Source organism: Gymnoscopelus microlampas (assembly GCF_963454915.1).
Source record: "Gymnoscopelus microlampas genome assembly, chromosome: 1".
NCBI classification, from domain to species: Eukaryota; Metazoa; Chordata; class Actinopteri; order Myctophiformes; family Myctophidae; genus Gymnoscopelus; species Gymnoscopelus microlampas.
Genome location: NC_139962.1, coordinates 46836964 through 46850612, shown reverse-complemented (window position 1 = coordinate 46850612; position 13649 = coordinate 46836964). Strand labels below are relative to the sequence as shown.

Below are 13649 nucleotides of genomic sequence, written 5' to 3'. Positions count from 1 at the left end.
TACACTTTTCGGCTCTAGAACCGAGGCACAGATAAGAGAGAACGGCAGTTTGTGTAGTATACATCTTAGTACATTGAGGGGTCAAATTTGGTCCTAGCTTGTCTAAGAATCGATAGAGGAGAGGAGTAAGAGTCTGTGTAGCATATATCTTAGTACATTGAGGGGTAAATGTGGTCCTACCTTGTCTAAGAATTGATAGAGGAGTAGAAGTTTGTGGAGACGCTGTCGTGTCTCCTCCACCCGCCGAGAAAAGTCTTGTAGGAGGAGGCAGAAGGAGCGAACCTTGTCCTCGCAGGTCTTGAGGTCAGCTGAGGGCACCACCTCGAGGCTCTCCAAGTGCTTAAGCAGAGCCTCTCCTCTCTTACACATAGACTGACAGAGAGAGAGAGAGAGGGAGGAGTTGACAAACAATGCATGGAGTACAGGAGGTGTAGAGAGAACACAGTAAAAACCTCACACTCATGAGTTACAAATGGGAAAATGAACACTGAGGATGTTAGTGTAACGCCTCAAACCCACCAAATCCTCAAACCCACCAAATCCGCACACGTGCTTTATTATGCATGCAGGTTTGTGCACGACTGACTGCCAAACCTGGCCACAGTGGGACGTCTGGTCAATACATTTAAATGAGAAATGCAAACTTTTTTTCTGCCCACAGCGTGAAAAAAGTCTTCACGTGCACGAGTGGACTGTTTGTGCACGGCCAGTGAGAACGGCTGTATTCATTGACATTATAATTTTTGAATAACAAGATCAAACATCCACCCACCCATACATAAGTGTGTGTGTGTGTGTGTGTGTGTGTGTGTGTGTGTGTGTGTGTGTGTGTGTGTGTGTGTAATGCCTACACATGCTGTGTTGTAGAACTGTGTGAAGTCTTGTTGCTTCTTGTTGAGCTCCTGCAGAGAAACATCACCAGTCTCTTCTCCTACGAAACTTCTCAGCTTCACCTCACCCACGTCCTCTATCCATACTGTCACCTACACACACACGCACATACGTTAGTTTGCCAGAAAACCAGAGTAAAGTTAAATATATGTAGAGAATACTGTACATGGGGAGAGAGAGGACCTGGTTGAAGCCTTCCTCCAGTGTGCTGAACTCTGTGACGAACAGGAGGTTTTGGGTTCGACAGTTTGACGTCTTAACGAGATGATGGACGAGCTCATCTACCTGTTCATAGACACCGCTCACACTCTGCACAGCATGTCTGAACGCGCGCACGCACGCACACATGCACACACACACACACACACACACACACACACATATATTTTTTAATTCATCTTTTTATTGATGTTATGTGATGTCAATTCATTTGTCCAGTCCATTGGTGAATTCAAGTGTGTGTGTGTGTGTGTGTGTGTGTGTGTGTGTGTGTGTGTGTGTGTGTGTGTGTGTGTGTGTGTGTGTGAGTGTGTATACCTGTAGTCATCCGATAGGCTCTCCTCTTTACGGAGGCGGGACAAAGAGGCTCCACCCTCCAACTGCAATTTAACTAATCGGCTGTCTTCTAAGACCCGACGCATCAGATCTCGGTTGCTAGACAACAACAACTGGGCTTCCTGGAGAGAGAGACATTTAGTTAGACTGGACAGAGAGAACAAGAAGGGAACTAGAAAAGTGTGCTCCTCGGAGCGCAGGTCTCCGCCCGGCCAGGTTGCCTACCCAGGGCCCGCAAAATTTGGAAGGCAGTCATAGCCAATTGAAATGGAATCGGAACAACCTGAACGATATATCTTGATCACATGACCCCACATGACACATGACAAAGTGTACCGATTTGTGTGAGTTTTGGACTATCTGTAATAGTAGCAAAAAGTGAAAACGCTAAATGACGGAAAATCGAATCTGCCACAAATGGCCTATATGGGGAGTTGCGTCATGACCCAAGGAATCCATGATGCCAATTTGAAAACATGTGGGGCCTACTGGGAGTGTGCGTGCAAAGTTTCACGCCAATCGGTCCAACGGCGCTGGAAATCACAGACACACACATACACAGACGGGCTAACAGTCTGTGTATGTGTGTGTCTTTCAGAACGGCTGAAGGACATATAATAGTCCTTCAGGATGGCTGGCCTGGCGGAAAGAAAGAGAGAGGTGGTAATGTTCCATGGGATGTGAACCAACCATGTTGTAAACATGTGGTTGAGCCAGCAGAGGGCGCTTAGTCTGAACAGTTTGAGATTCACACTACCAATAAACATACAACTAACATTCACTGTGGCGAGAGAGTGTGTGTGTGTGTGTGTGTGTGTGTGTGTGTGTGTGTGTGTGTGTGTGTGTGTGTGTGTGTGTGTGTGTGTGTGTGTGTGTGTGTGTGTGTGTGTGTGTGTGTGTGTGTGTGTGTGTGTGTGTACCTGTGCGGTAAGAGGAATAGGTGTGTCAAGGCTATTGATGGTGCTCTGCAGAAGGCTGACGGCATCTTCACACTGATTGGTCAGTTGCTCCACCCTCTGATGATATCAGCAAACAAGAAACATTGATGAGCAGCAAGCTTTAAGGCTTGATGAAAGCACGTACAGTATCAGAGTACAAGACCTGATTTAGCTGTCATTCCATTCATACTAGTGCTTTGAATAAAAGGGGAAAATCAGATCGCTCTGGATTTGGCCGGAAGCTATATTTATATCCTCATGTTAACTCTCAAAACAAAATAAAATGCAAAAAGGAAGTGGCGACTTCAACACCACATATATAGAAGACTACACATACAAGACCACACATACAGTATAACTCTATACATACCAAACCACACATAGTACACTACATGTACATGACCACATGCACAAAACCACACACACAAGGCCATGAACAGACCATGAAAATAACACCACACTTACTACACATACAAGCCCTCACACAAAACCAAACTTTAAAAAAAATCTTGGAACAACAACAGTCAGTAAATGTGAGATCCATTTTGTGCCTACTAACTTGTGTTAGTGCGCGCGCGCACACACGTGAGTGTGTGTGTGTGTGTGTGTGTGTGTGTGTGTGTGTGTGTGTGTGTGTGTGCGCACACACATGCATGGAGTGACATACCTTTCTGAAGTCCAGCCAGGCAGACAGACAGAAGCTGAAGCTCCCTGACAACTCCACAGGAAGCTGAGATCCATCAATGTGTTTATACAGTGACCGCACACTAGACAGCAACACCACCTACAAGGAAGAACACACTGTCACCTGAAGATCTGCGTTGAGTGTTCGCTGTATGGTAAAGTGTGTGTGTGTGTGTGTGTGTGTGTGTGTGTGTGTGTGTGTGTGTGTGTGTGTGTGTGTGTGTGTGTGTGTGTGTGTGTGTGTGTGTGTGTGTGTGTATGGGGGGGGACGGGGGGGTCTGGGGGATTTACCCGTATGTTTGATGGTGTGTCCAGTCTTTGGTCTTTGGCAGTGAGCATCAGCACCATGTGAATAGAACCTGGAACATTATCCTACACACACACACACACACACACACACACACACACACACACACACACACACACACACAAGAGAGAAAGGCAAAAGCACACGTCATTGGAGATGGTGTTCAATAAGACACATGCAAGCATGCAGTTCAACAGACAGACAAAGAGATAATTAGACAGACCTGTAGCATGCTGATGGCCGTCATGAGGGCGTGGTCAGGAGGACACATGCGAGCGTCGATCAAAATCGTCAGTCCCAAGGAACGCACCTCCTTCCTGTTACACAGGATATGATGTCACAAAAACAAACAACACTTCCTTTCAGAAACAATAAGTCGGTGGTTCTCAACCTTTTCTGGATCAGGGCCCACTTGAAAAATCTCAAAAGCGTTCGCGGCCCTGTCTGACCATCTGACCACTTAACCCGGCAGCTGCTGAGTGGCTGCCGGGTTAAGTGGTCAGATGGGTGGGCCATGTGTATTTTCAGAGCATGTTTGTTTAATGATCAATCAATCGTTGGATGAATGGAACTACCGTAGTATACTTTAACTTCCTGTTCATTGGTATGACAAGTTTTTCAAACAAAGAAAAAAAAATATCTTGACCTTCTTTACTTTATTTCTTATTTTACATTACATTATCATTAACATCTTAGTGTTATGGCCTTCCACTCCGGGCTAGGCTCATAAGCAGCCTGACAGCGTGTCGTGGGTTCGAGTCAACGACGACGATGACGACCTTTGCTGTGTGTCTCTCCCTCTTTCCTGTCTATCTTCACTTAAAAAAATCTATCAATAAATGCAAGAAGCAAAAAAGAAATCTTTAAAAAAATAAATCTTAGTGTTATTTATATATTTATTTGAGGGCCCACTTGCATTACCCTTGCGGCCCCGGCCCACAGGTTGAGAACCACTGCAATAAGTCATGAAGATATGTCCAATCCGTCCTTGCAGTAGTAGGAATACTATCAATTAGCAACCTAACCCTGGAATGTGTTTTGTTCGGTGTGTGTGTGTGTGTGTGTGTGTGTGTGTGTGTGTGTGTGTGTGTGTGTGTGTGTGTGTGTGTGTGTGTGTGTGTGTGTGTGTGTGTGTGTGTGTGTGTGTGTGTGTGTGTGTGTGTGTGTGTGTGTGTGTGTGTGTGTGTGTGTGTGTGTGTGTGTGTGTGTGTGTGTGTGTGTGTGTGTGTGTGTGTGGGTGGAGGGCGGGGTGCTCTACCTGACAGTTGAGAAGAAGTAGAGGAGGATGCGGAGGAGCTCTGTGCCGTTACAGCCAGGATTCAGCCACACAGCATTCCTGGTACAAACCGTCACCACGGCGCGCCCCATCCTGTCTCTGGTTCCTATGGAAACAGACACACAGCAGCCAGTCAACGCAGTAGTAAATTAGTAGCCATAGTGGTAGTATTAGTAGCAGAACTAGAAGTGGTAGACAGACAGACAGACAGACAGACAGACACACACAGACAGAGTTTTGTGTTTACCAGGCAGACAGACAGCTCCAGAGCTCAGCACTGAACCATTTAGTTGATGGATACCAGTAAGAAGAGGCCGGGCCCCGTCACATGCTGGGAACGGGGAACACTGGGAGGACTGGCCTGGGAAAGTAGGAGCTCCAGACTGGTCCTGCAGGGTCAGGACTGGTGGGTTTACTGGTTCTGATAAACTGGTATCAGTATGGAAGTGTTCTGATGAACTGGAACCAGTATGGAGGTGTTCAAGTGAACTGGTACCAGTATGGAGGTGTTCTAGTGAACTGGTGGCAGTATGGAGGTGTTCTGGTGAACTGTTAGTATGGAGGAGTTCTGGTGAACTGGTTCCAGTTTGGATGTTCTCTTCTGTAGACTGGGCTGAAAGATTGAACAGAATCAGAATCACGTTATTACCAGGTGTGAGGTTCGTACAAGGAATTTGCTTTGTCCCATAGTGCACTTCAGATACAACCCAACATTCAAGTATTAACACAACTGAAAAAAACTAAACAAAAAGGAAAAACATTAGAAACACATCCAGACAGTAGACTATACAAGTCTGTTGTTGACCACTGAGGAGCTCTACTGGAGCAGCTTAAGGGCAATGAGTGATGAGTTTTCATATAAAGGAGTGGGTGGAGCACAGGAGGAGGAGAAGAGGGGTAAGAGTCAGTCAGCCAGGAGGAGGTGAAAGATGGAGGTTTAGGTAGGTGATAGTTTGGGTTTGAGGAGGTGAAAGGCAGTGAAAGTAAGTAATCAGCAGATAGAGAGCCGGTACCTTCTGTGTCAGACTCCAGAGTCACTCCCACATCAACCTCCGCCTCTGGCTGCCCTTCCTCCCTCCGCTCCTCCTCTTCTTCTCTCTGCTCCAGTCTTGGCTCTGGGTCAAGCGCTGTTTGCGTGTCTGACACCACTATGGAGTGTGTGTGGTGTTGCTGCGTATTCGTATGCAATAGCTTATTGTCCATAGAATGTCTGTTAGAGAGCGAGTCCAATGGTGTGCGTGTGTTGTGGTGTGTGTGTGATGACGTGTCAGTGAGCGTATCGGTTAGTGTGTCCGTGTGCACGTTAGTGTCTGTGTTGTTTTCTGTGTTGTGTGCGTCATTGTGCACATGCAGTGAGGTTTGACAGTCAGTGTGTGTACTGTGTTTGTCTGCTTGTGTGCCAGCGTGTGTGTCATTTTGTGTGTCAGCATGCATGTCATTTTGTGCATCAATGTGCAGGTAATTTCCTGTGTCCGTGTCGTTTTGTGCGTCAGTGTGTGTGTCGTTTTGTATGTCGCTGTGCGTGTCGTTTTGTGTATCAGGGAGTGTGTCGTTTTGTGTGTCGTGTGTGTCAGCATGTGTGTCGTTTTGTGTTTCAACGTGCGTGTCGTTTTCTGTGTCAGAGAGTGTGTCATTTTGTGTGTCAGTGTGTGTGGCTTTTTGTGTGCCGCTGTATGTGTCAGCATGTGTGGCGTTTTCTGTGTCGATGAACGTGTCACTGTGTGTCTCTGTTGGTGTGTCAGTGTGAGTCTCTTGCTGCAGAACAATAATAACCTCCACCACCTCTTCTAACTCCACATATCCTTCATCCTTCTCTCCTTCTTCCTCTTCTCTCATTGCCTCATCTGCTTCCTTCATCTCTCTGTCCTCCTCCCCTTCCTTCATGTCTCTCTTTTTACACTCTCTCTTTCCCTCCACCTCGCTCTCCTCCTCTCCTCTCTCTGAGCTGTCTGGACACTGGGACTCTACACACACTGTGTCATCACTGTCATGCTGTGTATGCAGTGTGCGTGTGTCTGTGTGTGGCAATGTATGTCTGTCATGCAGTGTACATGTGTCAGGTAGTACGTGCGTGCTTGACCGTGTGTCTGTGTCAAGCAGTGTTTGTGTGTCGGTACGTTTCTGTGTGTCATGTGGTGTATGTGTTTCAGCCGGTTTCTGTATGATATTTAGTGCGTCTGTGTCATGTGGTGTATGTATTTCAGCCGGTTCCTGTATGACATTTAGTGTGTCAGGCAGTGTTTGTGTGTCGGTATGTTTCTGTGTGTCATGTGGTGTATGTGTTTCAGCCGGTTCCTGTATGACATTTAGTGTGTCAGGCAGTGTTTGTGTGTCGGTATGTTTCTGTGTGTCATGTGGTGTATGTGTTTCAGCCGGTTCCTGTATGACGTTTAGTGTGTCAGGCAGTGTTTGTGTGCTGGTATTTTTTTGTGTGTCAAGCGGCGTATGCGTTTCAGCCGGTTCCTGTATGACAGTTAGTGCGTCTGTGTCAAGCGGTGTGTGTGTTTCAGGCACAGTGAGAGTGTCAGGCGGTGTGTGTAAGTCGGTGTGTGAGGAGTAACGCTGCGAGGGGATGATACCTGTCGGACAGACCGGAGTGGGCTCAGTCAGGTTGCTGGGAGAACTGGCACCGGTAGAGGTGGAGGTGGAGGTAATGGGAGACACGGTGGGCTCGGCAGGAGCGGGAGAGGTGAAGAGAAGGGGACGATGAGAGGAGGTGAGGGGGGCATGGCGGGAGGTCGGAGAGAGGGGGGGTTGACCGGAGGCGTCACCAAGGCCCTCTATGAGCCGAGAACACAACGCGGTCTGAGAGACACCGCTGCTTCTGTCTGCGAGTGTGTCGTTGGTTGTAGTGTTGGAACATTTGTTGTTGGCCGTGTGTGTGGGGCTGGCAGTGTTTTTGGTGTGTGAGCGGAGTCTGTGCAGCAGTGAGTGTGTGAGCGATCCTCTCTGAGGGGAGAGCTGACACAACTCGATGTAGTCCCCTTGTGTATCGCTGTGTGTGCTGTCGATGTGCGTGTTGGTGTGTGTGCTCGTAGTGTGCGTGTTTGAGTGTGTGTTGGCAGTGTGCGTGTTGGCGCGTGCGTTGGCAGCGTGCGTCTTGGCGTGTGTGATCTCACACAGGTCCACGTACTCCCCCTCGCTGTCGGACCCCCCCTCGTCCCCCCTACTGACCGATGGCACCATGGGAAAACAGCCGCCCAGTGTCAAGCTGGGAGTCTTCGGCCCGCCAGCTGTCCCTGATGAACGGTGGAGCTTCCTCCTACCACCCTTACTGTCTCTCCATTGGTCATCTGACCCGTCAGTCAAAGCATCCCTGTCCTTGTCGGTGCTGAATTCCTGTCCTTCCTTGGAGTGTGCCTGCCTCCAGGGAGAGGGAGCGAGGGTCGGGGAGACGTGGGGAGATGGTGAAGAAGAGTAGGAGGTGAGGGTAGGGGAGGTGTGGGGAGAGGCCGAGGGAGCGGAGGTGGAGGAGGGGAGCAGCAGCACCTCCTCCCAGGGGACTCTGTAGATGTGGTCGTGGGAGGTGAGCAGACAGTTCTTCAGCCTGGCCGCGCCTCCTCTCTGCCTAGTGCTGTTCACCTCCTCCAACCAGGACATGGAGAACACGCTGCTCGGGTCCAACTCCACCACCACCAGCACCTCGTCCTCCTCTGCGCCTCCACGTCCAGACGCGCACACGCACAACACGACGCACGGCCTGGCGGGGGAGGAGGGAGCTGCAGGTGCCGGAGGGGAGAGGAGGAGGTAGAAATCAGACGGCAGGAGGCAGCGAAGGTCCAGGCGACAGAGTTGAATCAACACTTTCTCCTGAACGCACAGGGAGAACCTAGACTACACACACACACACACACACACACACACACGTATGCCAGTTAATACAGACACAAAGTAGAATAGTTAATATAGACCAGTGTATGTGAGCAGTGCGGTTTGCCTGCAGTGAGGTGCAGCTTTGCATAAATGTGCATGCATGTTCTTTCTTGTGCCAAGATCACTCCTATATCACTTCATCCCATGAGAGGGATAACTCAACCACGAGCCATGGGGTCAAATTTGGATTGTAAAAAACATTACTTTACTACAGAAGAAAATGGGAGAAGAAACCTAGAAACAAGTATGATGCTACCATGTACGGTTATAAAAAACTCCAGCTAATCAGAATCGAGTATTCTCCATGGTCATGGTAATGTGGCCTGTGATGCAACTGCTTTGACCAATCACCTGACATGTTGCTATAGCAACATAGAACGCTGGTTGAAGTAGCCTGCACTGTTTAATAAAACGCAGGCAAAATCAAATCCTTTAATAAATTAAGGGGCGTCCAGGTGCTGTGATATTGGCCACCAGGCTTGCTTTTCGGCATTGGGGTCTCTGGCATGGCTGGGCGCTCCAACGAATGGGTTTCACAGATGCCAAGTATTTTAGCCTGCTATCAATCTGATTTCAGTATTGGCATTGTTACTCCCCTAGAAAATCAAACGGCACTTTTACACAGAAGTCGCTCAACTGGGGTGACGTAAAGCGGCCATTAATGCCAGATTTACAATTCTACACAGAATGAAACAAAGCCACCTCCGGGTATGCTTTTTACATACAGTAGCATGCCAGCGTTGTGGAAACCGAGGTTACACAACAGTGTTGAATGTTTAACAGCAGTCGTCGGTAGATTCTATATACAACTATAGCCTTCACATTTATTTAACAAAACACTGACACGTAATAAACTGACAATGTCACAGAAGCATTTTCTTGACCGAGCGAAATAAAGGCTGTTTTACCAAATAAGACGAGTGTAATAATAATGTAATTTTACTCTCTCTCCCTTCCTCATTTGCGTACTCTTTATTTCCTCGCCGGCTCAGTCCCTCTCACACCCACACCACACACACAGACAAGATGACAGCATTGGTAGACTTAAGACTATACTGTACATTTACAACGAAAGCCTACGTATTTAATTCACAAAACACAGACTCAAAAGATGTACTATATGTGTTGTTTATTTAGACTAGACCTATTCATTTAGGGTAATTACTTTAAATCTGTTGTTGTTGCCACTGTAAGTGACTTGCGTCTCGCCCATTTTCTCACGAAAGAAAATAAACAAACTAAGATGCTATCACCATTGTGCATGTGTGTGTGTGAGGGAGAGTGACAACATGTTGATGCGTGACATTACAATGGTAGATCCGTGCGAGCAAACGCGTTTGTGCGATCAGGAATACATTAATTAAAATAGGGCCTGTTCTCTCATGTCGGAGTGAGGAGCGAGTGCAGAGCATGACCCGGAGCAGGTTTTTCTCTCAGGCACTGAGCAGGGGCTGCACGTGGAGCCAGAAACAGAAAACCTGGAGCGGAGCAGTAAGAATCGAAAGCGTTGAGTGGGGAATGGAAATCGCTGCCATTCCACTGCACTCAGACAGTGTGTGTGTGTGTGTGTGTGGGTGTGTGTGGGTGTGTGTGGGTGGGGTGGGGGGGTGGGGGGGGGGGGGGGGGGGGGCTACACCCAGGTGAACAATCGCACATTATGAGAGGAAAGAAAAACAGAGAGATAGGGTGAGAGAGAGAGACAGGGATAGGGAGAGGCAACTTCAGTGACACATGAGCCAGTCATGCATGGTGGCTCACAGACAGGACCAGACATGACTTGACAATCACAGACACAAAAAGAAACAAGAGACAGTTTAGAGCATTCTCATATGAGTTACATGTATGAAGATTATCTTTTTGTTTGTTTGTCTGTTTTTAATATTGAAATGTTAAGTAATGGTAAGGTCCCATTTTTGGTCAATGGTCAAGTGAGTAAGGATAGCTTCTCCCAGCAACCTGACTGAGCCCACTAAGGATGATTACGGAGTTTAGCCCACTGAAGTGAAATGTACACTTCGTAGAGTGTGGCTCGATTAGCAATGAAGAATAAGACAGAAAAGCAGATCCAACTAAATAAGATGTCCACGTCTAAGCGAACAATGAAACAAACCAAGTGTGTAATTAGTTTGGTGTGGAATCTCAGTTTTATGCCAAAGTCACTTAGATGGTCAAGACTGTGGCCTGTCCTGCATACACTCCTGTAGAAGTAGAAATCAGCCTTGATGGCAAGTTGATTGAGCTCAGATCTTTTAGAAGTTACTTACAGTAGATCACTTTCAGATTATGACCTAAATTCTCACATCTCTTTTAGAAGTTACTTACATCAATCTTAGATTATGACCTACATTCTCACATCTCTTTTAGAAGTTACTTACATCAATTTCAGATCATGACCTACATTCTCACATCTCTTTTAGAAGTTACTTATATCAATTTCAGATTATGACCTACATTCTCACATCTTTAAAACAATTGCATTGTACCATCACTTTCTCTCAAGGCAACTGAAAGTGAACACTGGGTGTTTGGTGATATCGATACATAAAAATCATGCTGGTGCTTGGCGTGTATGCTCTGCATTTCAATTTGATTTAGTGATTTGTGGGAACTTGTGGTATGACCTTTCATTTCTTGTACTGAAGAACTGGTTTTCCCAGCGTTGTTTGTTGCAGCAGTGCAATTGGCCTTAGGTAGAATACTGGCCTCTTTTTATGTGGTTCATGACACCCTAATTACATGTAAATTAGGTGTGTTTAGCAGTTATAAGCTGTGTTTGCTGTCATTGATTGATTGAAAAGATGTGCATTATAAAGCCTGCAAGACACAGGTAGTTGTGAATCAGTAGAACACAATAGTTACTCGAGCTTCCACTTCTCTTATTATACTAGGGGCCGTGTCCACAGAAAGCAATTGTTGAGCTGCCAGTGCCTTTCTGCCATGCACACACTGGAGCGCTCCTCTTCCCAGCGCCGAGCATCACGTTTCTGCGCTTTCGGCGTCTAGTGTATTTTGGCAGCGTGCCCTTGGTGCTTCAAGCTGAAAATTGTTCCATTATTGGAGAGGAACGCAGTTCATCAATGTCACGTTTGATCCTCCTGGCTGTGTCTGACAACCCATTAATTTATGAGATCAAATCGTTACCACAACCATGAAAAGTCCATGTGTACCGTTGTTAGGTTTGAATGTTGCAGGCATCAATAAGCTCTCCGTGCAAGTGATGCTATTAAAAGCGCTCCTCTATTCGTATAATGCTTTCTGTGGACAAAGCCCATTAGCCTAGTATTTAAACTTATACCATGGTGGCAAAGTGTGTATGTGGGTGTGAGAGAAAGGGAGACATGTGGTGCAATAAATCGTTGAAATGATGTATAGACAGACAAACAGAGACTCACACAGCCATCTTGCTGAAGGCTCTGCAGGAAATGCTTGGCAGGGATCAGGAAGTGGAGGAGGAAGCGCAGGCTGTCGCCACGGTAACAGCTGTCCACTACGTTGAGGACCTGACAGAGGACAGTCGGGGCAGTGGCATGGAAGGGGGGGTAGAGGGACGAAAGGATCCTCTGGATACAGCTGTCCACCGTCTCACTGTCCTACAGGGAGAGAGACAGGTTACTATTAGCACTATTACAACAATTGTCCACCGTCTCTGTGTCTTACAAGCCCCGTTCATACTGAGATTTGCTACAACAAACGTTTCCCCATGTATTTCAATGAGTCTTGTACATTGACAGAGTGGGAACCTGGCTACAGAATATACCTTTTTAACATGTGGTTAAAACTAGCACATCATTGAGCACAATGGCACAGATGATCAAAATGTGTATACTGAATCAAAACGTGACAGCAGGTTGAACTAGTCAACAACAACAGAACAAACACAGAACCACAAAAATTCAGACTCATTTGTTATTTTGCCACAGCCAATCGCAGTGTGAACTGAGCATGAACAGACACAGATATAAACTATTTACTAATAAAGAAAGACCACTCCCGGTGCTTTCAGAGTAGGGAGTAGAGTAATCTTGAAAGGACCAAAACTCCAAAAGAACTTGGGCTAAAGTGACGCTGCAGAACACAGATATCAGGCAATACACTTTCACTGAGCCAGACTAACGCTGTGAAACATGGTGCATCTTCTGCAAGAGATAATGAAGATGAGGATGCACTGTTCATTTTAAGTTTAGTGCCCAATATCTGTGTACTCCAGTGATAAATGAATGTCTGTTTGATTGATTGATTGAATACTTTATTAGACAGAAATGTAAACAGCACAAGGTACAGTCAGACATTTGGGTTTCCATTGTGGTCCTGTCTTATATATAATCTGCTGGAACTGTCTATCCTACAAAGAAAACAGCAGATACTGAAGACAGAAGAATTATCACTAAAAAGATCTATTGTTGTAAGACTCTCTGGATAAGAGAGTCACATAAACAACTACTTACTACTACATAAACAAGTGTTATCTGCCCTGTCCTACAGCGAAACAGCATGAACTAATTATTCTGTGTTTTAAAAGTCACAGATCATGACTAAGGTTTACATTCCATGCCAACTAAAATGATATCCATAAACGTGACTGAATGATATTCTATCCTCTTCTTGGTACTTAAATAAAACGTTGAAGTCATGCTTTCTAAGTCTGATACTGTAGGTCAGTATGTGTTGCAGGGCATTATGGGATAGGGAATATTTTCGGCTCCAACACAACAACTGGCCGGAGATTCATCAGCTCAGACTGTAAGACTGAAGGTTAATATTAGATGTGTCATATCACATAACACTGGGAGGGCAGGAGGTGTGTGTGTGTGTGTGTGTGTGTGTGTGTGTGTGTGTGTGTGTGTGTGTGTGTGTGTGTGTGTGTGTGTGTGTGTGTGTGTGTGTGTGTGTGTGTGTGTGTGTGTGTGTGCTGGTGTGCGTGCGTGTGTGCTGGTGTGCGTGCGTGTGTGTGTGTGTGTGCGTGTGCGCGTGTGTGTGTGTGTGTGTGTGTGTGTGTGTGTACAGAACAAAAACTAAGAGGGAGACAGCCTGCAGGAAAGAAAGGGTGATAGTGTAGGGAGACACAGGAGGAGAGAATGCTCCGATGGGATTTGATTCAACACCAGCTATGGGTACATGTGGGTCT

The 13649-nt window shown here is 46.6% G+C and overlaps 1 protein-coding gene across 2 annotated transcripts in view; it reads right to left on the bottom strand.

Moving 5' to 3' along the window:
* The window catches only part of plekhg4 (pleckstrin homology domain containing, family G (with RhoGef domain) member 4), a 44751-nt gene that overhangs the window by 18779 nt on the left and 12323 nt on the right, over positions 1–13649 (bottom strand). For both annotated transcript variants that reach the window (XM_084044752.1, XM_084044753.1), the window contains exons 2-13: positions 11917–12114; positions 5665–8485; positions 4899–5264; positions 4634–4757; positions 3599–3692; positions 3360–3440; positions 3052–3168; positions 2367–2462; positions 1429–1568; positions 1075–1213; positions 852–983; positions 181–372 (exon numbers count right to left, since the gene is read on the bottom strand). In XM_084044752.1, coding sequence (XP_083900878.1) covers positions 181–372; positions 852–983; positions 1075–1213; positions 1429–1568; positions 2367–2462; positions 3052–3168; positions 3360–3440; positions 3599–3692; positions 4634–4757; positions 4899–5264; positions 5665–8485; positions 11917–12114 — 4500 coding nt within the window. The remainder of the gene's footprint in view (positions 1–180; positions 373–851; positions 984–1074; positions 1214–1428; positions 1569–2366; positions 2463–3051; positions 3169–3359; positions 3441–3598; positions 3693–4633; positions 4758–4898; positions 5265–5664; positions 8486–11916; positions 12115–13649) is intronic.